The sequence below is a fragment of the Halichoerus grypus genome, chromosome 1 (assembly GCF_964656455.1).
Source record: "Halichoerus grypus chromosome 1, mHalGry1.hap1.1, whole genome shotgun sequence".
Lineage (NCBI taxonomy): Eukaryota > Metazoa > Chordata > Mammalia > Carnivora > Phocidae > Halichoerus > Halichoerus grypus.
Genome location: NC_135712.1, coordinates 208,807,671 through 208,834,390, shown reverse-complemented (window position 1 = coordinate 208,834,390; position 26,720 = coordinate 208,807,671). Strand labels below are relative to the sequence as shown.

At 49.8% G+C, this 26,720-nt stretch overlaps 1 protein-coding gene across 4 annotated transcripts in view; it reads left to right on the top strand.

Moving 5' to 3' along the window:
- ILF3 (interleukin enhancer binding factor 3) overlaps positions 1–26,152 on the top strand; it is a 28,072-nt gene extending 1,920 nt beyond the window's left edge. Inside the window, exons 2-20 of one of the 4 annotated variants that reach the window (XM_036096940.2) lie at positions 10,341–10,438; positions 10,814–11,043; positions 11,202–11,379; positions 13,411–13,558; positions 14,959–15,050; positions 15,439–15,534; positions 16,210–16,321; positions 16,742–16,839; positions 17,409–17,520; positions 17,629–17,739; positions 18,037–18,236; positions 18,630–18,797; positions 19,237–19,362; positions 19,446–19,622; positions 19,722–19,875; positions 20,023–20,076; positions 23,485–23,850; positions 24,748–24,876; positions 25,474–26,152. In XM_036096940.2, coding sequence (XP_035952833.1) covers positions 10,436–10,438; positions 10,814–11,043; positions 11,202–11,379; positions 13,411–13,558; positions 14,959–15,050; positions 15,439–15,534; positions 16,210–16,321; positions 16,742–16,839; positions 17,409–17,520; positions 17,629–17,739; positions 18,037–18,236; positions 18,630–18,797; positions 19,237–19,362; positions 19,446–19,622; positions 19,722–19,875; positions 20,023–20,076; positions 23,485–23,850; positions 24,748–24,876; positions 25,474–25,610 — 2,691 coding nt within the window. In that variant the 5' untranslated portion in view covers positions 10,341–10,435 and the 3' untranslated portion in view covers positions 25,611–26,152. Of the gene's footprint in view, positions 1–10,340; positions 10,439–10,813; positions 11,044–11,201; positions 11,380–13,410; positions 13,559–14,958; positions 15,051–15,438; positions 15,535–16,209; positions 16,322–16,741; positions 16,840–17,408; positions 17,521–17,628; positions 17,740–18,036; positions 18,237–18,629; positions 18,798–19,224; positions 19,363–19,445; positions 19,623–19,721; positions 19,876–20,022; positions 20,077–20,521; positions 21,914–23,484; positions 23,851–24,747; positions 24,877–25,473 lie in introns of those variants that run through there. The other 3 variants (XM_036096939.2, XM_036096942.2, XM_036096941.2) reach the window with 3 other exon arrangements.
- The last annotated feature ends 568 nt before the right edge of the window (positions 26,153–26,720 follow it).

Genomic DNA, 26,720 nt, shown 5'->3' with positions numbered 1-26,720 from the left:
ATTGAACTTGTCTAGTGCCTGTAGGCAAAAATTCCTTTCTTTAGCTTCTTCTAGTATATTTTAGAGGGTTTTTTGTTTTTGTTTTTGTTTTGTTTTGAGGCCCATATTATGGAGAGTGAGGAATCTAAGGCTGTTTCTTAGTTTTCTTAAATTCTTCCTGTCAAAAAACTACATTGTCAAGAGCGGCTGCTAATATTTTGATGTCACTTACTTGGTGCTCATTTTCATGCTCCTCTGCTTAAGTTCTCCAGGTAGGAACAGGAGGAGTCAGTGATGAGGAAAGAGCTTTCTCTAAGTCTATAAGCCTCTTCTTTTTGAGTAAGCAGTAGGCTTGTCTGTCTGTAGCAAGATGTGGGGCTTGGAAATGTTCTTCTGGAAAAGGACTTTATAAGTTTTCTTTGGGGGGGGGGGTGCCTGGGTGGCTCAGTCAGTTGGGTGTCTGCCTTCGGCTCAGATCATGATCCTGGGACCCTGGGACCAAGCCTGGTGTCCAGCTCCCTGCCGGGCGGGGAGCCTGCTTCTCCCTCTCCCTCTGCTGCTCCCCCCTCTCCCTCTGCTGTTCCGCCTGCTTGTGCTCTCTTGCTTGTGCTATCTCTCTCTCAAATAAATAAAATCTTTAAAAAAGAAAAAGTTTTCTTTGGGTTGGATCAGCTCCCTCTTATTTACCTCTCTCACCTCCTCCCCAGTTCCTCCTGATTTCATCTTTTATGACTCAGAGGAATAATTACCTTCCCCAGGAAACTTGGGTTTATACCTCCTTGGATTTGCCCTCCTGTTATTACATTTTGTCAGTAAGTTGATCAACCTTGTGCGGTTTTGAGCTGTACATGTCACTGTCTAGTGTGAAATGCATGTACGTCTCACAAAGCGGTGACATTTTATCTGAATGTTGCTTTGATTGAACATGGGAATTAGGATTTTCTAGGCCATATGTATTGGATGCTTTTTATCTTAGCCAAGTCCTTGGAGAAAAAGATTTGATTTCTGTTTCCAGTGAAAGGGTTTGAACTTAAAGGCAGATAGTGGTTTGACAGGAGTCTACACACAGTGAAGCGTGTTGGGGGCCCTGAAGGGATGAGATTCCTTCAGATTCCTGCTGCAGCACTTCTGAGTTTTGTCTGAAACAACTAGCTTCCCTCTCTGCTAGTTAGGGTAAGTCAGTGCTTTTTGTGGTGCTAACAGCATTACAGAAATAACATCGAAAACCGGGTAGACAGGTGTTTGTTAGGGAGCCTTGTCAGTGTACTGACTTTTAAAAATTGTTTCTTGCCATTTTATTCTCTGTTAAATCCCTGTGATATTTCCCCAAGGTTGCACTTTATAAGTGATCCCATTATAAATTGTGATTGGAAATTTAGAAGTGACTTTTAACATCTATTTTCACATGTTTCGAGAAAGCGGTGTCCAGTTGAAATTTAAGTTTTTTGTTTTTTTAAAGATTTTATTTATTTATTTGACAGAGACACAGCGAGAGAGGGAACACAAGCAGGGGGAGTGGGAGAGGGAGAAGCAGGCTTCCCGCGGAGCAGGGAGCCCGATGCGGGGCCTGATCCCAGGACCCTGGGATCATGACCTGAGCCGAAGGCAGACGCTGAACGACTGAGCCACCCAGGTGCCCCGAAATTTAATTTTTTTTTTTATTAAATGTTTAGGGGATGAAGAAATTGAAAATGTAGCCACTAGTTTTTTTTTAAAGATTTTATTTATTTTTTTTGACAGAGAGAGACACAGCGAGAGAGGGGACACAAGCAGGGGGAGTGGGAGAGGGAGAAGCAGGCTTCCCGCCGAGCAGGGAGCCCGGTGCGGGGCTCAATCCCAGGACCCCGGGATCATGACCTGAGCTGAAGGCAGACGCTTAACGACTGAGCCACCCAGGTGCCCCTGTAGCCACTAGTTTTAACAAGAAAATGAGTTTATTGTCCACAGGCTATTTTCTTGTGTGCCATATATGATCAGTAAGGATCATTTAGTTACAAAACTGAATATGCTGGGCGCCTGGGTGGCTCAGTTGGTTAAGCGACTGCCTTCGGCTCAGGTCATGATCCCGGAGTCCCGGGATCGAGTCCCACGTCGGGCTCCCTGCTCGGCAGGGAGTCTGCTTCTCCCTCTAACCCTACCCCCTCTTGCGCTCTCTCTCTCACTCTCAAATAAAATCTTAAAAAAAAAAAAAAAAAAAAAACTGAATATGCATCCTTTTATAAAAGTATGTAAATTTGCTCCAAATTATTTTTATAATCTTAGGTGATTAGTGAGAAGTGATGCTATTGGCAGTTTGAGATCCATTGTAATTTTCTTGAATGTTCCAAACGGCCATCCTTCTTAATATGTTCATTAGGATTGTGGTTCAAGCTCAGTCTTAACTGGGATAATCTTCCCGGCCACTTGCTTTTCTGTTGCTTCCTTTTGACTGCTTTTCTTATCTGAGTCTGTGTGTGTTTAAAGAATAAAATGTTGCAAGTTAGATTTGCTTCTCCATGGTACATTTAGTTTTTTTTGCAGGTTGTTGTGTATTCATAATTCAGAAAAGCAGTCCAAATGTCAGCAATGTGAAAAAAACCATCCCAGCCCCATGGCTCATAACAGCCCTTAATAAACATTTGTCCTGTGGGTGACCTGTGCAGAATCCATGCAGGAAGGAATAATGGCTGCCCGGAGAGGGCTCACCAGTGACTACAGCAGCACAGAGCAGATGTATGAGTTGACAGGAGTGGAGAGAAGGTGAATGGAGTTGATTTTGGTGAAGTTAACTTGAGTTTGTGTTTTAAAATCTCGGCTCTGGAAAAATACTGGCAGTTTCTTACAAAACTAAACAGGCAACCACCATATGACCCAGCAATTTCACTCTTGGGCATTTATCCCAAAGAAATGTATGGTTATGTCTACATAAAAATCTATACACAAATGTTCATAGTAGCTTTATTCTTGATAGCCAGGAATGGGAAGCCATGCAGATGTCCTTCAGCGGGTGAATGGTTAAACAGTGGTGGCTCCATACTGTGGAATGCTACTGAGCAACCAAAAGGAGAAAGCTGTTGATACAAAACTTGGATGAATATTGAGGCAGTTATGTTGCATGAAAGAAGCCAATACTGAAAGATTGCATGCTCTGCAATTCCATTTATATAACGTTGTTGGAGTGCCAAAATTACAGGAATGGTGAATGGATTAGTGGTCTTTAGGTTAGGCATATGGGGAGTGGTGGAAGGGGCGTGTGGCCAGTCATGTGCAACAGGAGGGATCCTTGTGGGGCTGGCAGTGGTCTGTGTCTGACTGTATCCATGTCTGCGTTGTGGTTATGATACTGTACTATGTAGTTTGCAAGATGTTACCATTGGGAGAAACTGGTTAGAGAGTACAGGTGATCTCTGTTATTTCTTACTACAGCTGCATGTGAAGCTACAGTTACTTTAGAATAAAAAGTTTTATTTAAAAGAGGGCCACCCTGGGGAGGTGGGGGGTGATGGGGTAACTGGGTGTTGGGCATTAATGAGGGCATATGATGTACTAAGCACTGGGTGTTAACACGCAACTGATGAATCACTGAACTCTATCTCTGAAACTAGTAATACGCTATATGTTAATTTAAATAAAATAAAAATTTAAAAAACCTAAAAGTGCCACCCTTACCCACTAAAATAATTCATGTTTGTGAATTCGCATACATTACATCCTTTGAGTTTTTTTTTTTTTTTTTTTTTTTGTAACGGGCAGTTGGTGGGGGATGCTTTTGGGAGAAGTAAACAAATTGCATGCCAAGTTAAAAAAAAAAATCTGGGGCACCTGGATGGCTCAGGTGATTAAGCATCTGACTCTTGATTTCTGCTCAGGTCGTGATCTCAGGGTTGTGAGTTCAGGTCCCACATTGGGCTCCACACTGGGTGTGGAACCTACTTAAAAAAAAAAAATGCAACATGGGAGGGTTGCCTTGGGGGTCCCCCCTCCCCAGCCAGGTGTGGAAGATTTCCTAAACTTACTTCCTTTGTCCCCTTGCTGCTTGAAGAGGATGTTGGAAAGGAGGTTTGGTAATTCCCACTTGGAGTCATGGTACACACTTTACTGTCAGGTCCTCTCACAGGCAGACTTTAATAAAACATTTCTGTTGGTTCATCCAAGAGTTGTTGAAATTCCTCCTTTAATATACTGTATTTGAGGTTTTACGGTTGATGAAACATCTTCCACAAAGTCATCTTTTATCCTTACTGTTTGCAACTCTTCGGCATTGCTAGTGTTTTCCATCTCATGTTTGACCCAGCTCTGAACAGGTAGGTAATTTGCTGGAAGGTCTCACAACTGCTAGGTTGGAGAGCCCTGGTAGGCGCAAACCTGGGGGCGTTTGTCTCCCAAGACCCGTGAATGCTCTACAATACTAGTGGGCCTAGAGTCCGGGGTCTCACAGACCAGGGGAGTTCCAGAAACATTTTGGGGGAAAAAACCTGTATTTGTCAACTTTTTATTTAGTCAAGGAAAATATCTTTTTAATTAGTGTAACCAGTCTCCATCTTTTCATGAGAAAAGACATGCTTTTTAAAATTGAAAATATTGGGGCGCCTGGGTGGCTCAGTCGTTAAGCGTCTGCCTTCGGCTCAGGTCATGATCCCAGGGTCCTGGGATCGAGCCCCGCGTCGGGCTCCCTGCTCTGCGGGAAGCCTGCTTCTCCCTCTCCCACTCCCCCTGCTTGTGTTCCCTCTCTCGCTGTGTCTCTCTCTGTCAAATAAATAAATAAAATCTTTAAAAAAAAAAAAAATAAATAAAATAAAATAAAATTGAAAATATTTGTGAAAATCTTTATTCCTAACTTTATACCTCCCTGTGAACCAGTAAAAATACTGTTGCAGACGGAATTGGGAACCACTGTACTAGACTTCAGATCTGTGCTGGATTTTAAAATTTCTCTGAGTGGCATTTTAGATTGGCATCTTCTGACTGGATTACTTTGTTAAAATTATTTTTCATGGGGCCCCTGACTGGCTCAGTTGTTAAGCGTCTGCCTTCGGCTCAGGTCATGATCCCAGGGTCCTGGGGATCGAGCCCCGCATCAGGTTCCCTGCTCTGCGGGAAGCCTGCTTCTCCCTCTCCCACTCCCCCTGCTTGTGTTCCTTCTCTCGCTGTCTCTCTCTGTCAAATAAATAAAATCTTTAAAAAAAATAAAAAATAAAGGGCGCCTGGGTGGCTCAGTCATTAAGTGTCTGCCTTCGGCTCAGGTCATGATCCCGGGGTCCTGGGATCGAGCCCCGCATCAGGCTCCCTGCTCAGCGGGAAGTCTGCTTCTCCCTCTCCCACTCCCCCTGCTTGTGTTCCCTCTCTCGCTGTGTCTCTTTCTATCAGATAAATAAATAAAATCTTTAAAAAATAATAAAAAATAAAATTATTTTTCATGTGTCCTTGATGATGTCAAAATGTACAAGTTTGTAGAGTCAGTAAAGAGTAGCATGTGTCTATCGCTTCACTTCACACTCCAGGATAGGATAGCTCCAGAGATGGGGAAATCAGGAGTGGGGTTTGGATCCTTGTAAATTTCAAAGCCTGATTCCTTCAGTCTCTTAGATGAGCATCTGCTTCAGGACTATTCCCCAGAGTTGCTGGAATAGCGGTAGGATTTCGTGAAATGTCCTGGAAGGGGCATGGTATCTGGTGGGGTTTTATTTTTTTTTGTTTGTTTGTTTGTTTTTTATTTTTTTTATTTTTATTTTTTTTTAAAGATTTTATTTATTTATTTGACAGAGAGAGAGACAGCGAGAGAGGGAACACAAGCAGGGGGAGTGGGAGAGGGAGAAGCAGGCTTCCCGCAGAGCTGGGAGCCCAATGCGGGGCTCGATCCCAGGACCCTGAGATCATGACCTGAGCCGAAGGCAGCCACTTAACTGACTGAGCCACTCAGGTGCCCCTTATTTTTTTTTTTTTGTAACGGGCAGTTGGTGGGGGATGCTTTTGGGAGAAGTAAACAAATTGCATGCCAAGTTAAAAAAAAAAAAATTATTTAAGATAGGTGGGGCCATACCTGTTAGGATGTTGCCACTACACCTGTTCATTCATTCTATAAATGGTTGTTGATCCACACATGCTAACTTGGGCGTGTTTTTTTCTAACAGCAAGTGCCACATATGTCATATTCTAATTAGCAAGAGGTCAGAAATGTGGTCATCACGCTGCAAGCAAAAGGTTTTGTGGTTTAAACTTCTGTAACTCTGCATGCTGTGAGTGGGCTGGATTTAAGAAAGAAACCTGATCCCTGTTAGAACATCCCCAGCCACACAAAGTTCATGTTTAAAATTCTGATTCTTCACTCTCCAGCTGTTCCTTGCTTCGGTTTCCTTTCAGAGAGACTGGACTTGTAAAAATCAGGCTTCCTTGTGCTCCATTTTTTAATCATAATGGTGGTTGCAGGGCAGGGGCCAGTGGAGTGTTGCCTCTAGGTAGGTGGGTGTTGTGGACTTCTCACTAACAGTGTTCTCTGCTAAAAATCTTGAAAAGGAGGTTTCTGCTTGCGCAGAAGACCCCTATGTCTGTTAATGAGATGGATCCCCTGGTATTCAAGACCAGAGCAGCTGGCTTCTGAAAAGCTGGCTTGGATGACAGATCTGGGTTCACATAGAGACAACGAGGCCAGATTTGCTGGCCTGCAAAGGAGCATTGTCTCCAGTTTTTCAGCATTTGTTTTAGCTCAGGTAATTAGTGCTCTTACTCACTTTGTGCCCCTGAATCAAGAGGCATCACTACCAAGGCCTGGTCTAAAGGAGGAGGGCTCCGGGGGTGAATGTTCCACAGATGGGGGGCCAGGTGTGGTGGTCAGGGCCAGCCACAGCCCAGTGAGTCTCTTCAGGGGTTTCTTCTGGGGCCTGCCTCTTGGAGCAGAGGAAGGTCAGGTGCTGCAGCTGGCTGCGGCCAAGGCACACCCACGTTTGGAGTTTTAAGGGTGAAGGCAGCAGATGGAAACCTACATGCAGGACAGTTGCTGAAAGCAGGTGCATTTGGGAGGCTTGTGTGTGTCCTTGAGGTACTTTTGATGGGCTCATTTCTTCTGACGCAGTATCTTTTTACCCGTTGGTAGAAGAGTGATTTTCTACTCCCAGTTTCTCTTTGTCAGATGGCATTTATTCTTGGTTGAGATGCCCCACCTCAACTGTGGGCAGGCTTCAGTCCCTCTTCACCATTTTCAGAGTAGGGAGTTGGGATACAGACACCTCCAGTAGTGGCAGATTAGGGTTTGGGGTTTTTATTAAGTATCGTTATGGACTCAAGCTTTTATGTACATTTAATGTGCTGAATCAATTTTGGTTGTATATTTATAATGTTTTATTATGAAAATTTTCAAACATACACCGAAGGTGACACGATTTTACAGTGAACAGCTACCTGTAGATAAAGCCTCGGTTCTGCCATTGACATTTGACTATGGTTGGTTGGTTGGTTGTTTTTGACTATGGTTTTGTCTCACACATCTCCGTCTGTTCTGGTCATCCTTCAGTCCACAGTTATTTATTCATGCATTTACTGGATGTCTCTGACCTATAATCCACTTTATTCTTATGATGCATTTCAAAGTAGCAGAAAGTTGCTGTCTTGTATCTAAATATTAACTAGAATCCAGTATTTATTTATAGTTTTTTTTTAAATAATGCACACATCTTGAGTATACCATTCAATTAGTTTTGACCACTGCATACGCTCAACCCCTACCAAGATGGAGACCGTGACCATCACCCTGAAAGCACCCTTCCCAGGTGTCCCTGCCATCACCTGTGTGTAAGGCAACTGCTGAGCACTTGTGGCTCTTCTAGAACTTCATACATACGGCAGCATTTTATGTTTGTTTTGTTTTTTGTATTCCGTTGCTGCAAATGTAGCTGGTGGGAGCCTTTACAAGTCAACTCCTTGTCCTTTGGACTTGCACTAGTGTCCGAGCGCTTCCTTGCTTTCTGATCTGCAAATGACCGGGCTCACACAGTCCCGGGGCGAGGTGCCGAATCAACCATTTCTCTGGAGAGCTCCTTTTAGAAAGTTAGAGAATGTCGGGTCTGTAAAATCCAGAATGAAAAGGTCTTAGCCTTCTGAAACCTTGGTTTAAGCTCTGTTGTTTTTAAAGCCTCTGCATTTGATGTTTGTGGCGGAGGAGGAGTGTAGTATGAAGAGCTGGTACGTGTACGGTGAAACGCTGGCTCCTAGCGTCTTGTTGGGCTTGGAAGGAAGGAGTTTCTTCTCTACCTTGTGCCAGCCAGCCCCGGGGCCTGGTGTGGAGGAGGTATATGCTAAATACGTGTTGAGTAAATAAATACGGTTTTTATTTTTATTTTTTTAAAGATTTTATTTACTTGACAGAGACACAGCGAGAGAGGGAACACAAGCAGGGGGAGTGGGAGAGAGAGAAGCAGGCTTCCTGCTGAGCAGGGAGCCCAGTGCGGGGCTCGATCCCAGGCCCCTGGGGTCATGACCTGAGCCGAAGACAGACGCTTAACGACTGAGCCACCCACACGCCCCTAAACACGGTTTTTAAACATCAGCCTTCTTTATCAGATTGATGAGGTTCCAGCATTGATGCGGCCAGGAGTGGGGGCTGTTTAACATGGCCGTATCACCAGTAGGTTGGGATTTCTCAGAGTCTGCTTCTTGGCTTAGAACTGGGTATCTGAGCGTCGGTTAAATTTTTAGATGACCTGTGGTGGCTGCACTTTAGTTAGGAGTACATAAGTCTGTTCTGCAATTAAAGAAAAAACTGGATTGGCAGTTTTCAGACATCACAAGTGAATCCCAACATACCCGTCTCCCAGCTTCAACAGCTGTAAGCACTTCGCCATCCTGTTTTATCTTTGTCCCCATCTCCACTGCCTGCCTCCCTGGAGTGTTTTAGAGCAAACACCAGGCGTGTACTTTCAACCATAAATTTATCTTAAATACATACCTAACAGGTAAAGCATTCTTTTTGAATACAATCTTGATATCCTGTGTTCCTAACTGAATGAATGGGAACTTCTTCATAGAGGATGCACTTTGTCACTCATTGCTTAGCCCCCAGGGCAACCTGGCAAATGGAGATCTTGTTGGTAGAAGTTGGTGCCATTATGAAGGGTCCATGGGGTTTGTGCCGCATGCTTTCTGTAAGTTGACTTGTTTAATTTTCACTCCTCTTGCCAAGGTGGGGGGGGGGCGCATCCATGTCACAGGTGTAGAAGGAAGCTGCAAGGAAACTTAAGGGCCACATGGCTAGTGGCTGGGCAGGCAGGGTTTCAAGCCCAGGTATGTGCTGAAGCTCCCACTTGGTGGTGACCGAGTTGTTCATCAGGGGTACCGTGAACAGCTGAGCCCAGAGATTGGCCTCCACTCTTCTCCCCACCCCACCAGGCATAGTCTTGACCCCTGCTTGTGCGTAGCTCTGCAGGAATATCACCTCTCATTCCACCTTTCAGTTTTATAGTTCTACTTTGAAACTTACAAATTTGCAATTAGAATGTTAGGTAGTCCTGAGGCATTGTGGGAAATTCTTGTTTTGGCCCGTCATGTCCAAGTTTGTCCTTGAAGCGTGTGGCTTTCCAGGTGGGGCCTGTTGCCCTGGCTGGTAACTGACCAAGATCAAAGGGGCTGTGTGGTTGGATGGGATGGGTGGATTCATCTGTTGTGTATTACCGTGATGGATTTTGTTGTTGTTGTTTACTCATTTGGAAGATTTCAGTGTGGACCAGACTGTTTGCACAGAGTGGGAATTGAGTAGGTTGTCGTCAGCATGTTATTTAGAGCCCAAGATGGTAATTACAGCTGTGCTTGCCCTGAAGACTTCTGTTGCGCACTTGAGTTCTCTCGGCCTCTCCAAAATGGAACCCACAGGTGTGGCCACGTGGTGCCGTGGTCACATCCACCTGATGTTTCAGAAGGTTCTTTCCTTCCGGTTTATAGAAGCTCCTGTCTCATGCTTTCCTTCCATTTTTTTCATTACCCTCAAAGACCAGAGCTCCTTCTGTCTCTTTTCCTTGTCCAAACACCAAGAGTTTGCTGAACATTTGTATTGTTACCTTTAGTGGAGACTCATTGATTTTTTATTTTATTTTTTTTATATTTGTAAAAACTGGCATACTTTGCATTAAAAAAAGATGAAAGAAGATGAAGTAGAAAGAGTGGGAAGTCAGAGTTGGCTTCTGAAACCAGCTGTTTTCATTTTTAGGGGATTTTGTAATTAGTTGTTTGTACCTCAGCTTAGCAGTGGTTACTTGGAAATAAAGATGTGCCCTGCTGTGTTACCGGGGCCCCTTCACGTGGCTGCACCACTGTCTTTTGTCCTATTCAGTATCTGGCTGCTAAAATTCATCCATCTATGAAATATTTGAAACTAAAAAGATTTTCTGATCTTATAGATAGTTGAAGTATTGATAACACCAAGGAAATCTGTTACAATTTGAAAAGATAAGCAAACATTTGATTTCCAGACACTACAGCAAAAGAAGTAAAAATGGTAAGTTTTTTTTTTATCTTATTTCTTTATTCGTATTTAGAGATGTAGCATTTCTCCAAGGCATTTGATCCTCATGTTTTTTCATTAGACTTCTTGAATTGTAAAATACTACTACATAGTGTTAAGAGTTCACACGTATATACATACATAGACACACATATGAAGTTGAGTGTGCCCCCTTTCTCTCAACTGCCTCGAGAATGAACAGCTGTTCCCTCTGGTTGTCCTCCTTCTCAGACCTTCAGTAGTGGTCGTGTAGGGGGCCTACTTTGACACAAATGATAAGGCATAATTCTGAGTTGGGCAGCTTGAAAGATGAGTGGAGGGTTGCTCGATGTCTCTGCAAGGTTTTTAACTGAGTGTTCGCATTTCCAGCGTCCAATGCGAATTTTTGTGAATGACGATCGCCATGTGATGGCAAAGCATTCTTCTGTTTATCCAACCCAAGAGGAACTGGAGGCAGTCCAGAACATGGTGTCCCACACAGAGAGGGCTCTCAAAGCTGTGTCTGACTGGATAGATGAACAGGAGAAAGGGAGCAGCGAGCACGCGGAGTCCGAGAATGTGGATGTGCCCCCAGAGGATGAGACCAAAGAAGGGGCTGGGTACGTTTGAGGTTTTGGGAGGGTGGGGATCCTTCCTAGAGAGTCTGGCCAGCATGGGAGTGAGCATCTTCTTTTCTAAGGAACTCCAGCCTTTCCAGGGCCTCTGGGTTCTGGCTGCACGGAATCCCTCACTGAGCGTACTTTGGTGTGTCCCTCAGGGAGCAGAAGACGGAGCACATGACCAGAACCCTGCGGGGTGTGATGCGCGTTGGCCTCGTGGCAAAGGGCCTGCTGCTCAAGGGGGACTTGGATTTAGAGCTGGTGCTGCTATGTAAGGAGAAGCCCACTACCGCCCTCCTGGACAAGGTGGCTGACAACCTCGCCATCCAGCTCGCTGTGAGTGTGACTGCCTCCACGGGGCGGGGTCAGGTCATGCTTGTTGAGGACGGCGGGACAGGAAGAGAGGCCCGTTTGTGCTGTGCACTAGGAGGCACGCTACAAACCCCCCCTTGCACGTGCTTGCGCATGCCTTATCCGTAGGTGATGGGCAGGATGCCGCAGGGCTGCTAAGGTCCTGGTGCCTGATTGACCGAGACGGGCCCAGACACTCTGTCAGCCAGGAAAGGCTCGGTGCCTACCATGTGGTGGGCTGCACTGTTCGGGGCTGCACCGGGCTAGAGCTCTGAATCCACGCTCAGTGGGGTGGATGGGCGGATAGAAGGTATAATGATTAACTCTTCCTCCCTGATCCAAAACTGGACATAAGAACTTTTTAAAAAGCAGCTTATTTATTTCATTACAAAAGTGTTGCATAAATAATAGTCTCTGATATTTCTTGAGAATTGACTACACCAGACCCTAGGCCAGGTGTGCTGTTTATATGTATATCATTTTCTTCTCACAACGACCCTTGGAGATAGGATTTTATCGTCCGAGTATTTTAGGAGATGTGACTAGGGCGCAAGGAGCTGAGTGGTTGATCCCAGGATCCCTGGTTGTGAGTCCTGGGGTTTTAGGACCTCCATGCGTCCCCACCGTATGCTGCCTCCTTGGGACACACTCACCCTCAATTTAGCAACAGGAATAGCAGAAGAATAAAGTAACAAAACAAAACTTAGAAATTGCATTCCTTAGGGAAAGGCACTGTTCATTTTCATATGTAAACATGGATTTTTTTTTCCACATGTAACTGATAATTTGGGATTTAGAGTAGAGGTCAGAATTGAAATGTGGAGCTAATGCAGTTCAGTCGATACTTCTGGAGAGCTGTATTTCAGGTGAATGAAGCACTAAACTTTTCTGTTTTGGTGGTAATTTTATGTTAATTTTAATCCATGTCTATCAAAAGTATATTCGTTGATGAAAATTACGTTGTTGTAAATGTTTCTAAAGGAAAGACATCTTTTGTAAAAAGTCTTTAAAGAAAGATACAAATAAAGTGTGTTTTTATTGATTCAGATTAGTGGTTTTTGACTGGGGCAACTTTGCCCCCCACAGAGGACATTTGGCGAGTTGGAGACAGTTTTGGTTGTCACGGGGCGGGGGGGAGTGGGGTGCTGCTGATCTCCGCTCGGTGGGGGCCGGAGATGGCTGCTCAGTGTCCCACAAGGCGGACGCTGGCCCTGCAGCCCAGAGGCTGGCCCAGTAGCCCAGAGGGTCCCTAGTGCTTAGGTGGAGAACAGCCCCAGTTTAGATCTTTCAGTGTGTATTTGTCTTCCCCTTAATGTGGTATTTCCTTTATGTTTTCCCTAACGAAACCTGTTAAGAGTTTGAATTTTCTTCATTAAGGCACATATAAACTGGTACAAAGGAGAAAGCAGAAGCCAGGTGAACATCCTTTTGTAGAAACATGCGTTTGCAGCAAGCACATGCTTTTCTGTGTGTGCATCATGTGATACAGATTACCTTACTACACTGTTTCTTTCCACATTGATGGCTGCTCACCCCAGTAGGGAAACACCAGTGGTGGATTCCGCTCTGCTGGGGGTTGTATTTGCACGTGGTGTCTGTGTAAGCCTCCTGCAGCCTGGTGGTTTAGGTCTTGTCAAGAAGTCCATTTTATACATTAGAAACCAGCATCTGAATGAGATGAAGTGACTTGCCCAGAGTTACCCAACTACCAGGCGACAGAATGAGGATTCACACTCTTGTCTCCTTCTCCCAGCCCCTGAAGTGTTACCCATCGCATTGTAAAGCTCCCCATGAAAAATGACTTCTCTGCGCAGTTAGAGACCTCCACTCTGGAGTACCCAGAAAATGGCCAAAGACCTGGTGGGCAGAAGGGAGGTCCTGATCCCCTAGATGAAGGAGCTGCTGTCCCGTCACCCTGCAAGAAGCTGACGTGTGCTGTGGTAACCAGCGAGACAGAGCTGTTGATTGCCTGCCTTGAGGAGGAACTGTGTTTGAAAGTTGCGTTCTCTTTTGTAGGCGGTCACAGAAGACAAGTACGAAATACTCCAGTCTGTTGACGATGCTGCGATTGTGATAAAAAACACAAAAGAGCCTCCATTGTCCCTGACCATCCACCTGACGTCCCCTGTTGTCAGAGAAGAAATGGAGAAAGTATTAGCCGGAGGTAGGGAGGCTGAGAAAGGCCAGCAGGACTGTGGAAACTTGGTGTTCCCTCGCCGGGCAAATGTGCTATTCAGTTTTAGCCTGCTTTGGTAAAAGGCTGTCGGTGTAGCTTTGGCCACCTGTAGACTCTGAGATCACATCTCCCGTGCAGTTTCAGTACTTGGGAGTTTGACAAAACGGTTGCACTAAAAGTGAGTAGCACTTTTCATAGAGGATTGCACCATTTTTTGTTTATCTGAATCCTTGAGTGTTCTCATCAGTGTTAAACTTGGTTTTTCTGTTGAGCGTTCTCTGGCCTTGGAAAAGTGTGTCCCTGGTGATTTTATGGCTTTTAAATTCTGGAAGACTACCAGATGGTTTCTGCATGAACATCACGTTGGAGTCGTGCAAACAGCTTGTGTTGTAGCAGAACCGAGGGCTGCCTCGCTTGGCCTCGCTTGGCCTCTTCCAGGGGCCGCTTTTATCAGCTGCCGGGATTGAAATGCAAAGAGCTGGTACAGAGTTTTGGATAAAGTTGTAAACGGTTGTGTGATTTGCAAACCAAAACCTCAGAGGCTCATAATACTTTCGTAATTCAAAGGCCACCGAGGGCCCCTCCTGTGTCTCTTCTGCGAGGATGGTTTTTATCGGAGGTGACGGTCGCAGGCCTTATCCAAACCCCTGACCCCCGGGTGGCAGCAGTGACAGCTCTCTAGTTCTGCTGCAGCAGAGGCTCACACCTTGCGCCCTTGTTGCTATTCTTTGATTACCTTTGGTTCTGATACCTGATTCCAATTATCGATTTAGGGACTCTGGACCTTTGACCAACAGGACTCTCTCTGTCAAGGGCTGGGGCTAGGGCAGTCCCGCCTGGTGGGCGGAGGTGGTCCCCCTTTGCCGCAGATGCCTCAGGGGATGGCCGTTGTGGGAAGCAGAGAGGGAGTTCATTTCCACTCCCCCCCCACCTATTTTGGTGCTTTTGTTTTTGTTTTTTGGGGGGTTTTGTTTTGTTTTTGTTTTTATTGGTGTTTTTTTTTTTCTTTTTGTTTTTTGGGTTTTTTTGCTATTGAAATTTTTAGTATAGCTAATTTATCGGGAGATCATGGGGAGGAAGCAAGGTAATTGTCTATTAGAAGATAGGATCCACCTATCTGTCCCCCTCCCCCATGGGATGATTCCTTTTAGAGTAACTTCCCACTTTTGTTTTTGTTTTTGTTTTTTTTGGAGGGGCCTCCAATTTTTACGATCTCCTCAGGGCAGAGTTAAATGCACTCTAGCTTCTCCTTCCCTGGTCTAGGGTGGAGATGACTTGAGATTCTGGGAGCCTCAGCTGCCCTTTAGGAAGCTGCCACATCCCCTTTCCACCTGACAGAAACCCCTTGGTCAAACTGTACCTTGTCTTCTTATTCCATCCATGAATAGAAACGCTATCAGTCAACGATCCCCCGGACGTTCTGGACAGGCAGAAATGCCTTGCTGCCTTGGCGTCCCTCCGACACGCCAAGTGGTTCCAGGTTTGCATTTTGTTCTTCTATTTGTCTTTTGGTAGAGAATTCCTAAGTTTTAACTTGGCTAACTTGCACCATAAAGTTTCGGTAACGTTGAAGATCGCCGTGCCGAGCTTAGCACCTGCAGGCGTGCGGTTGCTAACGGAGCGCGCATAGACAAATTTGACGTCCCCAGAGGAGGCTTGTGACTGAGTAGGTGGGCTGCTGCTGCTTTGTGCCAAGAGTAACCTGTTCTCATCCACATGGTGAAACCGCTGCTGACCACACACTTGATGGTCTTGAACGTTCACCATTTACCCTTGACAAAGTAGCACCCTGAGACTTGTGTTTTTCATGTTTGCCTTGTGTTTAAGGGAGGTTCCTTGGTATAAAGAGCCTGTGCTTTGTTCTCTAGGCCAGAGCCAACGGGCTGAAGTCGTGTGTCATTGTCATCCGGGTCCTGAGGGACCTGTGTACCCGCGTGCCCACCTGGGGTCCCCTCAGAGGATGGGTAAGGCACCTTGTAGCTATGGCCACTTGAGGGTCAGGTATGCAGAGATGTTCTCCCATATCGCAGGAATATGTTATGATAACTGGGCTGGAGGGGCCCTCTGGGGTGTGGCCGATGGATCCCCGTACTAGCCATTTATTGAGCAACTACTTTGTGCCACTCCCTGGGTGGGGGATGAGAGCTAGAACAGGACGGCCATCCCCATTCTGCCCCCCCCCCAATGGTGGACACAGCTCAGCCTAGGGAGGGGGCCGGCCAGGTAGCACGTTTACTGTGACACTGTTCTCCACGAAGAATTTTTGTAGCTGCTCTTGGACAGGGGTCAGCAAAGTGGGGCCCATAGGCCAAATCTGGCCAGCTGCCTATCTACGCCCGTAGTTATAGGGTTTTTATATTTTTAAGTGGCTACATAATAAATATGAGTACCTAGATAACCGCCTCAGCTTGGCCTCTTGGCTCACATAGTCTGACAGATTGATTTACTGTTTGTCCCTTTAAGGAAAAGTCACCAAGCCAGGCTGTAGTTGTCCTGATTTCAGTTTAGCCTCAACTTGTGAACTTGGAGGGCTTTGACACCTCTCCCCCCAAAAAACACACACAGACATAGTGACAGCTCCTCAGTGTCGGCTGACCACCTCCTGGACACTGGAGCTAACTGTCCCTCTTGCCTTTCAGCCCCTTGAGCTTCTCTGTGAGAAGTCCATCGGCACGGCCAACAGACCAATGGGTGCCGGCGAGGCCCTGCGGAGAGTGCTGGAGTGCCTGGCGTCGGGGATCGTGATGCCAGGTTGGGGCCTTGTGCTTTGCAAGTTGCAGGGAAAGGACAGGGATTGAGGCCCTGAGGCCGCTTCCTGGCGGGTCCCCCGACTGGGTTAGGGCAGCAGCAGCCCCGTGTCCCCCTAGGGCTGAAGCATGTGACTACCCTCTTGCACCATCATATCCAGCCCTGTGCCGGCTCCGCAGCTGTGACTCAGGGCGGATCCGGGGCAGTGGTGACCCACTCCCACGCGAGCTCCTTGCTCTGAGACACGTGGATTATTTATCTCATGGGCTGGACGCCGAGTGGGTCACCGAGCTCAGCGTGTTTTCCAGAGCTGGGTGTGGATGGGGCGTGGGGGGTAACGCACCTGGTTCCCTCAGGCAGCACAACTCTTCCAAGATGCTAAAAGATAATCCTCTGCATATCTTCCTTGTTTCCTGCCTTCAGATGGTTCTGGCATTTATGACCCTTGTGAAAAAGAAGCCACTGATGCTATTGGGCATCTAGACAGACAGCAACGGGAAGATATCACACAGAGTGCGCAGGTATAGTCTTCGCCATTGCCACCGTGAGCCCTTACCCAGGCTGTAATCGCTGGCTTCCAGTTCCGTTACTGGGTATTCTCAGGGTAGCCGCTGGACTCATAGGCTCAGGTTGGGGACCGAAGGTGAAGGGATTGTGCCTGATACAGGGCGCCCCAACCTGGGCTGCTTCTTTCCCTTGGCGCCACGCGTGGTTGTCGCCTGTCCCCTCAGCCTGCTCGAGTGCTATTTTTGGACACCGAGTTCAGTGGGGAGATGTTATTTGCAGTGTGCACTGCTCCAGGGTCCTTCCCTTGCAGGCCCACCACGTGGCTCCGTGTGGCAACCAGTCCCCAGATTGGGGTCTCCTGTATTCCTCTCAAGGGGGGTGGTCACAGGCTGGCCTTCCCCCACAGCAAGGTTGGGCCCTGGCAGTCAGGCCCTCCCCTGGCTGTTGGGGGACCCCTTGCTGTTGTAGGGGAAACCGTTAGCAACCCCCTCAGCTCCCACCCCTTCCAGAAGGCGTTAGTGAGCGCACAGTCCCTGGCGGGGAGCACAGGGCGGCTGAGTCAGGTCCTCTTCCCCTCCTCCAGCATGCCCTGCGACTCGCTGCGTTCGGCCAGCTCCATAAAGTTCTGGGTATGGACCCTCTGCCTTCTAAGATGCCCAAGAAACCAAAGAATGAAAACCCAGTGGACTACACAGGTAAGCACGCCACAGGGGCCCGGCCCCAGGCTGGTGGTGTCAGCGTGGACTGCTGGCAGGAGCACAGGAGGGATTCTCAGCCTTTTCTCTTGTGATCTCTTCCTTCAGTTCAAATCCCCCCCAGCACCACCTATGCCATTACGCCCATGAAACGCCCAATGGAAGAAGATGGGGAGGAAAAGTCTCCTAGCAAAAAGAAGAAGAAGATTCAGAAGAAAGGTACTAGCATTTGTTTCTAGTCCTTAGTGTGTCTTTCTTCTGGCTCAATTAAGAGTCATCCCAAAGTGTTGAGATGCTTGCTTTTGCCTTAATTTTCTCAGACAGGATATCGCAGCCCGTTGTTAAATGACTGCTTGTTGTGGGGGTCTGGAACGCAAGTGGGGTGGCCATGCTGGGAGCAGCATGGGTGAGGCCTTGGCCAGCGTGGGCTCCCAGGCCACCGGGCCGTGCAGCAGGAGGTCGTCCGGGGAGTGCTGAATGACAGTCCAGAACAGTGTTGGGGTTCTCTCTCTGTAGAGGAGAAGGCAGAGCCCCCTCAAGCTATGAACGCCCTCATGAGACTCAACCAGCTGAAGCCAGGCCTGCAGTATAAGCTGGTTTCCCAGACCGGCCCGGTGCACGCCCCCATCTTTACCATGTCTGTGGAGGTGGACGGCAGCTCATTCGAGGCCTCCGGACCATCCAAGAAGACGGCCAAGCTGCACGTGGCCGTGAAGGTAAACATGGGCAGGGTCGGGCACCCAGTGCTTGTTCTCTGCACAGCAAAGCACTTCTGCATCTTGGGCTCCTGTGGAGCTGAGGCTATCGAAACCCTCAGCAGGGACAACTCAAGGCTTAGGGAGGGTGTGTGAACACTGAGTTGAGATGTTTAAGTGTCTGCCAAGTCACACATGGAAGAATGGCTTCATCATTGTGGTTGACAGGCAGAGTCCCCAAATGTAGCTGGGCAGCAGGGTTTCGGGGGATGGGGGAGACAGCCTCCAGTTGCTGGCTGCCACCCTAGGAGCCTCTGATTCAGGATCCTGGGGAAAGGGCGGAGATCTTCGTAGATGACCCTGGTGCTAAGTCCCCCTCCCTAACTGGGGAGCCTTGCGGGTGTCCCTCTGCAGGTGTTACAGGACATGGGCCTGCCTACCGGCGCAGAAGGCAGAGACTCCAGCAAGGGGGAGGATTCTGCTGAGGAAACGGAAGCAAAGCCGGCCGTGGTGGCCCCTCCGCCTGTGGTGGAAGCCTCTTCGACCCCCAGTGCTGCCTTCCCCTCAGATCCCACCGCCGAGGTGAGCACATGGTGGGGGCCGGCAGCTCTGTGTCCTGTGAGCCAGCATGGTTACTGGTTCTTGTTACTCACGCCCCCCTCTCCACCCAAAGAGTAGCTTCCAGTCTAGGGGCCTGCATGGGGAGCTGGGTGTGAGCCTTTGAGCCACCACCAAGAGGGCCCTGCTGATGCTGACCCAGTGCCCAGGGCTGCAGTGGGATGGCCCTTGGTCAAAGGCAGGCCATGCCCCAGAGAGAGGGTGCGGGTGGAGGCAGTCCTGTTGCTGGGAGGCCCTCAGATGACTTCCAGAGTCTGGGAGGCGAGGGTGGTGCGGGACAGCAGGGAAAATGGAGTGGAGGGGCCTCTCTCATGTTTGGGGGGCAGCTGCCCTCCACATGCCGGAAAACCCTTAGCTGAGTTTTTTGGTTTTCTTTTCTGTTTTCCCTGAGAACGTAAAACAGCAGGGGCCGATCCTGACCAAGCATGGCAAGAACCCTGTTATGGAACTTAACGAAAAGAGGCGTGGCCTCAAGTATGAGCTCATCTCCGAGACCGGGGGCAGCCACGACAAGCGCTTCGTCATGGAGGTGAGCAGCCGGCTCCCCAGGAGAGCACTCCTGCCCCAGGGGGAGGCGCCGGGCTACGCTGACCATGCGTCTCTTCTTCCTAGGTCGAGGTGGACGGACAGAAGTTTCAGGGTGCTGGCTCAAACAAAAAGGTGGCAAAAGCATATGCCGCTCTTGCCGCACTAGAAAAGCTATTCCCTGATGCCCCTCTCGCCCTGGAAGCCAACAAGAAGAAGAGAGCCCCCGTCCCTGTCAGAGGTGGACCGAAATTTGCTGCTAAGGTAAGCAGTTGGCCCGGCCGTCTCTGGCCTTAGCTGTCGAGTTCTCCTGTGGTTGGAGTGCGAGGTGAACGCCCCTCGTCTCTGTTCTCTCCCCTGCAGCCACATAACCCTGGGTTTGGCATGGGAGGCCCCATGCACAATGAAGTGCCCCCGCCCCCGAACCTTCGAGGGCGGGGAAGAGGAGGAAACATCCGAGGTCGAGGGAGAGGGAGAGGATTTGGTGGCGCCAACCATGGAGGCTACATGAACGCTGGTGAGGACCCTTGCCTTGTGTTGGCCCGTGGACCCTGCTTGCTCCCTGGAGCGTGCGGGGCCCCTGGGGTCAGGCCGAGACGGCGGGAGAGCAGGGGCAGGGCGGGCTCACCTTGCAGCCCTGTAAGCCTGTGTGTGTTCCTTGCAGGCGCGGGATACGGCAGCTATGGGTATGGAGGCAACTCGGCGACAGCAGGCTACAGTAAGTGTGTGTTTCTCTTTGTCTGAGGGTGGGGAGAAGCTACAGTGTAGCTGCCACACCGAGGTAGGGCGGGGCGGCCCCGCAGCAGCAGCCTCCCTGAGATTTAGGAGTGGCACGCACCTCTTCTCAGGGGTTAGGGCAGACGATCCTCCAGCCCCGTCCTGCAGAAGTGTAATTTGCTCTTTAAATGTTAACACACATATTTGTGTGACTTGAAATTTTCTTAAGAGTCAGAATTTTAAATTTCTCTGCTGTAAGCCATGCGAAGCACCAGTCCTGATGATGCTTTTCCTGACAGTGCGCAGCTCTTGTCTTGAGAAGGAGCCTTCACTGGGGGGTTACAGGAGCAGAGAAATCTAAAACATGAATTTCAAATGTGGCGCTCTGTGCCATTTTTCAAAAGAATTCTAATTTTTTTTCTCTGCTCTGTCTCCCCCTTTTGTAGGTGACTTTTTCACAGACTGCTACGGCTATCATGATTTTGGGTCTTCCTAGAGCATCTAAAAGTATTGCACACAAAATCAACTTTTTACTCCAATTTTCTCGAACTCCAAAACCCAAAGTGTCCGTGCTGTGCCCCTGTGCTTCACTGGGTTTCTCAACCGTGGCTTGTCACCGCAGCTTGTCTGAAACTCTTAGCCTGCAGAATTTAAGACAATGGCAGTTTTTATCGTGATTTGCCTTTGAACTTGGTCATATTGAAGTTCACAATAAGTGGAAAACAATTTTCAGAGAATGCATTTTTGTGCAGAATTGCACAGAATTCTAGAGCCAGCGCTGGTCAGCACCAAGGCAAAAGCCCACCTTTGCTTTTTGTGGAAAGCATTACCTTATTTAAGAGACAGATAATGATGCATTTTAATCTACCTTTGTCTTAATTTACAGCAGGTTTTGTATGAATTTTTAACCTTTTAACAAATTCCCACATCTGGTTGATGCCTTTGACAGTAATGAAAATGATTTTATCACATCTGAATCCAGAGCAACTGGCTTTTTTTTTCTTCTTCTTCTTCTTTTTTTTTTTTTTAAATAAGCTTGTAAAACGTTGGGAACATTGGGAATTGTACATTGTGCTAAGTTAACCTCTCCCGCCTTTTGTAAATGCTCTGGTGGGTTCTTGTTTGGGGGTGTGGTATTTTGTGGCTGGTTTAGTTAGAGGTGAACTCTCAAAGGTATCAAAACTGTGCTTCCATTATTAGTGCAGGAAACAGACAGGCTTTAAGGGAGAGAGAACGTGGAATTTTGCAAGTCCTAATCACAGCTGCAAATGCATGGGATTCTAGAGTTTGTTTGTTTTAATGGGGCTTTAAAATAATTAAGCAGAAAGACTTAATACGCAGCCCAGTTCTGCCCGTGAGGACCCAGTGCTGCTGGGTATGCAGCCATGATGGATTCCAGAAGGTCTGGAATCTTCTGCCCTCTCACCTTTGGGTGCAGGCTGGAGTTTCTGACTTCTCCCTGTACGCAGAGGCACACGGAGGCAATAGCGTTCTTCACCGAGACCCCCGTTTCCCAGTGGCAGTCCCTTTTGGAAAGAGCACGGTTCGGCTCTGGTCAGCAGTCCTTTGCAGCAAAGCCTGCCTTTGCGTTGACTTGCAAGATTTTGCGTTTTTTCAGGCAAAAAGTGGTCAAAACGGTTACTATATAATTTGTTCCCAGAGGTTTGAAACATTCAGTGAAACTTTTTAAAACTTTGCATGATGTATTTTTTTTTTTTTTAGAAAGTTATTGTTTGAGAATAATGTCTTTTTATACCAGGAAATAGTTATCCTGAAATGACGTTGAAAACTTCTCCTTCCCTTTATTTTTTTTTAATCAATACATGTTAAAGTAACAAGTCCTCAGTACTTGGCGTCTTCATTCATTCCTGTGCTTGAGGAGGGGCGCTGAGGTGCTCAGTTTAGGCCGTGGGGCAGCTGAGGTGGCGGGGTTCTGAGAGGGGGTCTGAAGAGGACCTCCTATCCTCCAGCCTCCTTGCCAGGCCTTCGCATGTTTGCTCTCTTGCATTGTGGACCATGCCCTTCTCCTTGGTGTTTTTGGCTTTGTGATGGGGGTGGGTGGAGGGGTGGAGGAGGCCACCTGAAGAAAATAAACTGATGTCACAGATCAGTTTTATCCAAATTATTGTTCCAGCAACCCAAGACCTAGCAGTGTGGGGTGCACATCTGCCGCGGGTGGGAGGCATGGGATGACTCCCAAATTAACTCTACCCAAAAGGCAGGGGAACCCTTGGTGCTAAATATGGGAAGGAAGGTTGGCTGTGTGGGAGTGTCCCCTCCCCCTCCCAGTCACCCTGGGCTCAGCGGGGTAGCTCCAGGTCGTCTGTAGACTGAGGCAGCACCAACCGGCGAAGGCATGCCCACAGGCCCACGTACCTGCTCCGCCAGCCAGGAGCCCCACTGGCCCCGTGTGAGCGCTGGGGATTGCTCTGCTGGGCTTGAGAGCCACCCACACGGCCTGGCCTCCCCTTCCTCCCACCTCACCTTCGCTGACCCATCCCCCATCGGCCCACCTGAGTGTCTGGTGGGGGCAGGGTGTGGACATACCTGTCTTGTGGGATGGGATCTACACGGAGGACCAGAGGAGGGTCTTACTGTGACATTCTCAGCTTCAGGGTCTGAGAATGTGGCGGCCTCCCTGCACGCTTGTCAATCCACGCTCGGTCCGCCTGCCCCTGGCAGCTGTGCTGGGAACCAAGAGGGGCCCTCTGGGGGGCCATCTGCGGCTGTAACTGGAGGCCTGGCCTGGATGTTCGGATCCCAACTTTTTAGCCAGCCTCCCCATGAGAATCACTCCTTAAGTCCTGCGTTTGCACCAGTCACACCAGGGAGACGCCCCCAGGTCATTTGACTAACTCTCCATTTACTTCTCCAAGAGCCACATGAGACCAGTCGTTCGTCCAGGAGTGACACCAGTTTCCGGGGCCTTGTTAAAGAGCATCCCTTGGGGTTCCCCAGGCCTTTGACTGCAGAGCCCCGTCCCAGCACAGCAGGGGGGCGGTGGGGGTGGCCGGCTGCTTCTCTGGGGCTTTGCTTTCCCTGTCACCGTCGGGGACATCTGGGTAACAGCTAGTCATGAATGTCATCTCGCGCTCAGAGCTCATCTCATTGTAATGTTGACATCCGCTGCAAAAGCTGCTGTTGGCGCGCTGTCCTGCGGCTGCTTGGCAAAGATCCATTGTTGTCGTCAGCTGATGGGGGAGTGGCGCTGAAGGCTGGACCAGCCCAAACCCGGCTGCTTTAAGGACCCGAGCCACTGCTCCTCGCTCTCCTGCCTCTGGCCCTCTGCCCTGGCCCCGGGCAGCGGGGCTTGTGGGTCAGCCTTCAGGACCCACAGCTGCCACCTTCCCTGTCTTTGCCCTCCCCCGTCTCCCCCCTCCTCCGCCTGACCCGCTGCCTTCCTGTTTAGGTCAGTTCTACAGCAACGGAGGGCATTCTGGGAATGCCGGTGGTGGCGGCGGCGGGGGCGGTGGTGGCTCCTCCGGCTACAGCTCCTACTACCAAGGCGACAACTACAACTCACCGGTGCCCCCGAAACACGCCGGAAAGAAGCAGCCGCATGGGGGCCAGCAGAAGCCCTCCTACGGCTCGGGCTACCAGTCCCACCAAGGCCAGCAGCAGTCGTACAGCCAGGGCCAGTACAGCAACTATGGCCCCCCGCAGGGCAAGCAGAAGGGCTATAACCATGGACAAGGCAACTACTCCTCCTACTCAAACTCCTACAGCTCCCCCGGGGGCGGGGGCGGATCAGACTACAGCTACGAGAGCAAATTCAGTGAGTTGGCTTCCAGGGCCCCGAGGCCTGGCCGGGGTCTGGGCCCGCGGCGCACCCCGTGGAGTGTCGGAAGTCAGCTTTTGCCCTGGCCTCTTGCTCAGGGACTGGAAGGAAGCCGGGTGGTGCTGGCTGCTGGGCGGGCTTTAGGGAAATCGTGGAGGCAGAGTTCCCTTGGCCCAGATCCTTGCCGTTCCCTTCCTGTGGTGTTCTCCAAAGGCGGGTCTAGCGGAGGCCCCTGTGCCGAGGAAGCCTGTGCGTTGAGGCTGGGGCACAAGGGTGGAGTCTGTGAGTCGGGGCCGGCTGCTCTGCGGGGAGCTCTGGGGATGGGCCCTGGAGACAGCCTTGCCTCCAGCCCCCAAAGAGCCCGAGTCACTTCTCTGCCCCGCCTCTCCCTCCCCCTCATGCCCACACCCAACAGGCTGCAGCTGAGCTGGTGGCCGAGCTAGGAAAGCGTAGGTGGGCGCTTGTTTTCTGTGATGGGACATTGGTCCGCAGGCGGGCCAGGGACTTTAAAGAAGCCGTGTTCTCTGTGTGTGGGGGCCAGGGGACACTGGGTGTCTGGTGGCAGCTGGGTGGGAGGAGAGGAAGCTGCCGTGTGGTTCCTGAAGTGCTGGGAAGCTTGGGTTGGAGGAGTAGGTGGGAAGGCAGGATGCAGCTGGGCGTCCGAGCTTGGTGAGTGGGCTGACCCAGGGCATGATGACCTTGCAGGGCTGCAGCTGGCCCCTGGCAGTCCTCAGCCAAATGGACATGTGCCAGATGAAAGCAGATGGGACAGGGAGATTTGTAAAGGCCCATGGTCCCAACCTGCCACTTCCAGGGCCATAGCACGAGGATCCCAGACCACCCCAGCTGTGTCTTAGCCAAGGCCCCTTAACCACGCTGTCTTCTCTCCCCCAGACTACAGTGGTAGTGGAGGCCGGAGCGGCGGGAACAGCTACGGCTCAGGCGGGTCGTCCTACAACCCAGGGTCACACGGGGGCTACGGCGGTGGCTCTGGGGGCGGCTCCTCATACCAAGGCAAACAAGGTGGGCCTGGATCGGCAGGTGGCACAGTACGGGGGCGGGGGGGGGGGTCCGGTGATGAGGGGCATCGCCTGGCGTGGACAGGCGGGTAGCGTAGGCAGGGCTGCGGTGGCACCTGCCATCTGGCTTCCATGTGGGATGAGAACAGGAAGAGGGAGACGCGGGCACACGGGCTCAGGCATACCTCCAGCTTCTCGGCTTTTCAGAAGCCAGATGTCCAGATGTTGCCTTGGTCTTAAAATGATGGCGCCTGTATGGAAAGTGCTCACAACACCGAGGCCCAGACAGCCTGCTGCGTGGCCTCTGGTTCAGGGGCTTCAGGCTCAGCCTTGCGCTCGGGCGGCCCCCAGAGACTGCTCCCGCTGCCGCTGTCTGTACGGGACAGATCCCCACCGCTTACGAACCAGGGTCCGGTGGTTCCACCTCACAGGGTGTCGGTGGCCACCAGCCCTGACGCTGGCTGGCCACCAGCCCTCAGGAAAGGCACTGAGCGAGAGGCCGTGCCCGTACTGCTCCCCTGCTGCGGTCTCGCGAGCGGACACAGCGCGGCTCGGGTGCTGGCCGTGGTGCTCCCCCTAACCCCGCTCCTCTCTTCCCTAGGGGGCTACTCGTCACAATCAAACTACAACTCCCCGGGCTCCGGCCAGAATTACAGCGGCCCTCCCAGCTCCTACCAGTCCTCACAGGGCGGCTACGGCAGAAACGCAGATCACAGCATGAACTACCAGTATAGATAAAGCCCCCCCGAGGGGTGAAGATTTGTACCTTCTGCACTTACCCCTCGTTGTAAGATTCAGTTTTATGCATCACAGTTAACATGTCAGCTGGCCTCCAGGCCCCCTCCGCCCCAACATGTCCACGTTGCTGTGTTGTGAGGTGCAGCTGGTCACTGCTGTGACCCGTCCTGTGACCCATATTTAGCCGTGTTTGGGACTTCCGTGTCTTCAATGGTTTGTTAGTTGCCATCACAACTTTGTCCGAGTAGAGTTTTTTGAGTTCTTGCAGTTACGTATCCCTCTGTCTATTTACAATTGGTGTTAGTGTTAACTCAGTTTGTCTTTAAATAGCTACAGAAGGGATACATCATCTGTTAATGCTTTTGTGAAGTGAGTTAAACGAGCTTTCTGTATTTTAATGCTTTAGTGTTTCAGTTTTATAAGTGAAGATTTTATTTTAAAAACCAGTGGGAAAGAGTGGGGTTTTTTTGTATGTCTGGATCATTCAGGCAGTACATCTGAATTAAGCTGAATGTAGACAAATAAAGAAAAAGAAAACTCTGTGCCCGTCGTAGGCCTGGGTGTCTGACCCACCGGCAGTGTGATGGGCAGGTTCCTCCACTGTTCCCGGCACGGGAATGCAGGGTGGGGGTGGCAGGGCAGTCCCCTGTCACAAAAGGGTCCAGCTCCAGGCCTCTAGATGCCTTTACTCCAAGGTTGGCTGGGGCCAGCAAGCCGGTTACCTTGGGACCTTGTATTCCTGATGGTCTGCAGAGTAGCTTACGAGTGGCCCGGGCTGGTGTCTGGGGATTTGCTCACACAGTTCTGCATGCTTGCTTTTCTGCTCCATGGGTTCTGGTGTTGTTTTAAGTGCAGTTTCACGTCACCATGGAGTAAAATGTCCAAGGTTTGGTACGTGTAACCTGACTTGAAAAAGGCCAGTTGAATCTGGCTAAAGCACCCCAAGATCTGGGAAACCCAGCCATAGAACCTTCCATGTCGGGATGGCATGGTTTTGTGTCTCCAGCAGCCACAGCCTTCCTGGTGCAGCCCCCGCCCAGACGCTCAGAGTGCCCAGTTAGGGTTCTTTGTCGTGGCCCAGCCCTGTTCTAGCAGGTTTCCCTGGAGCGG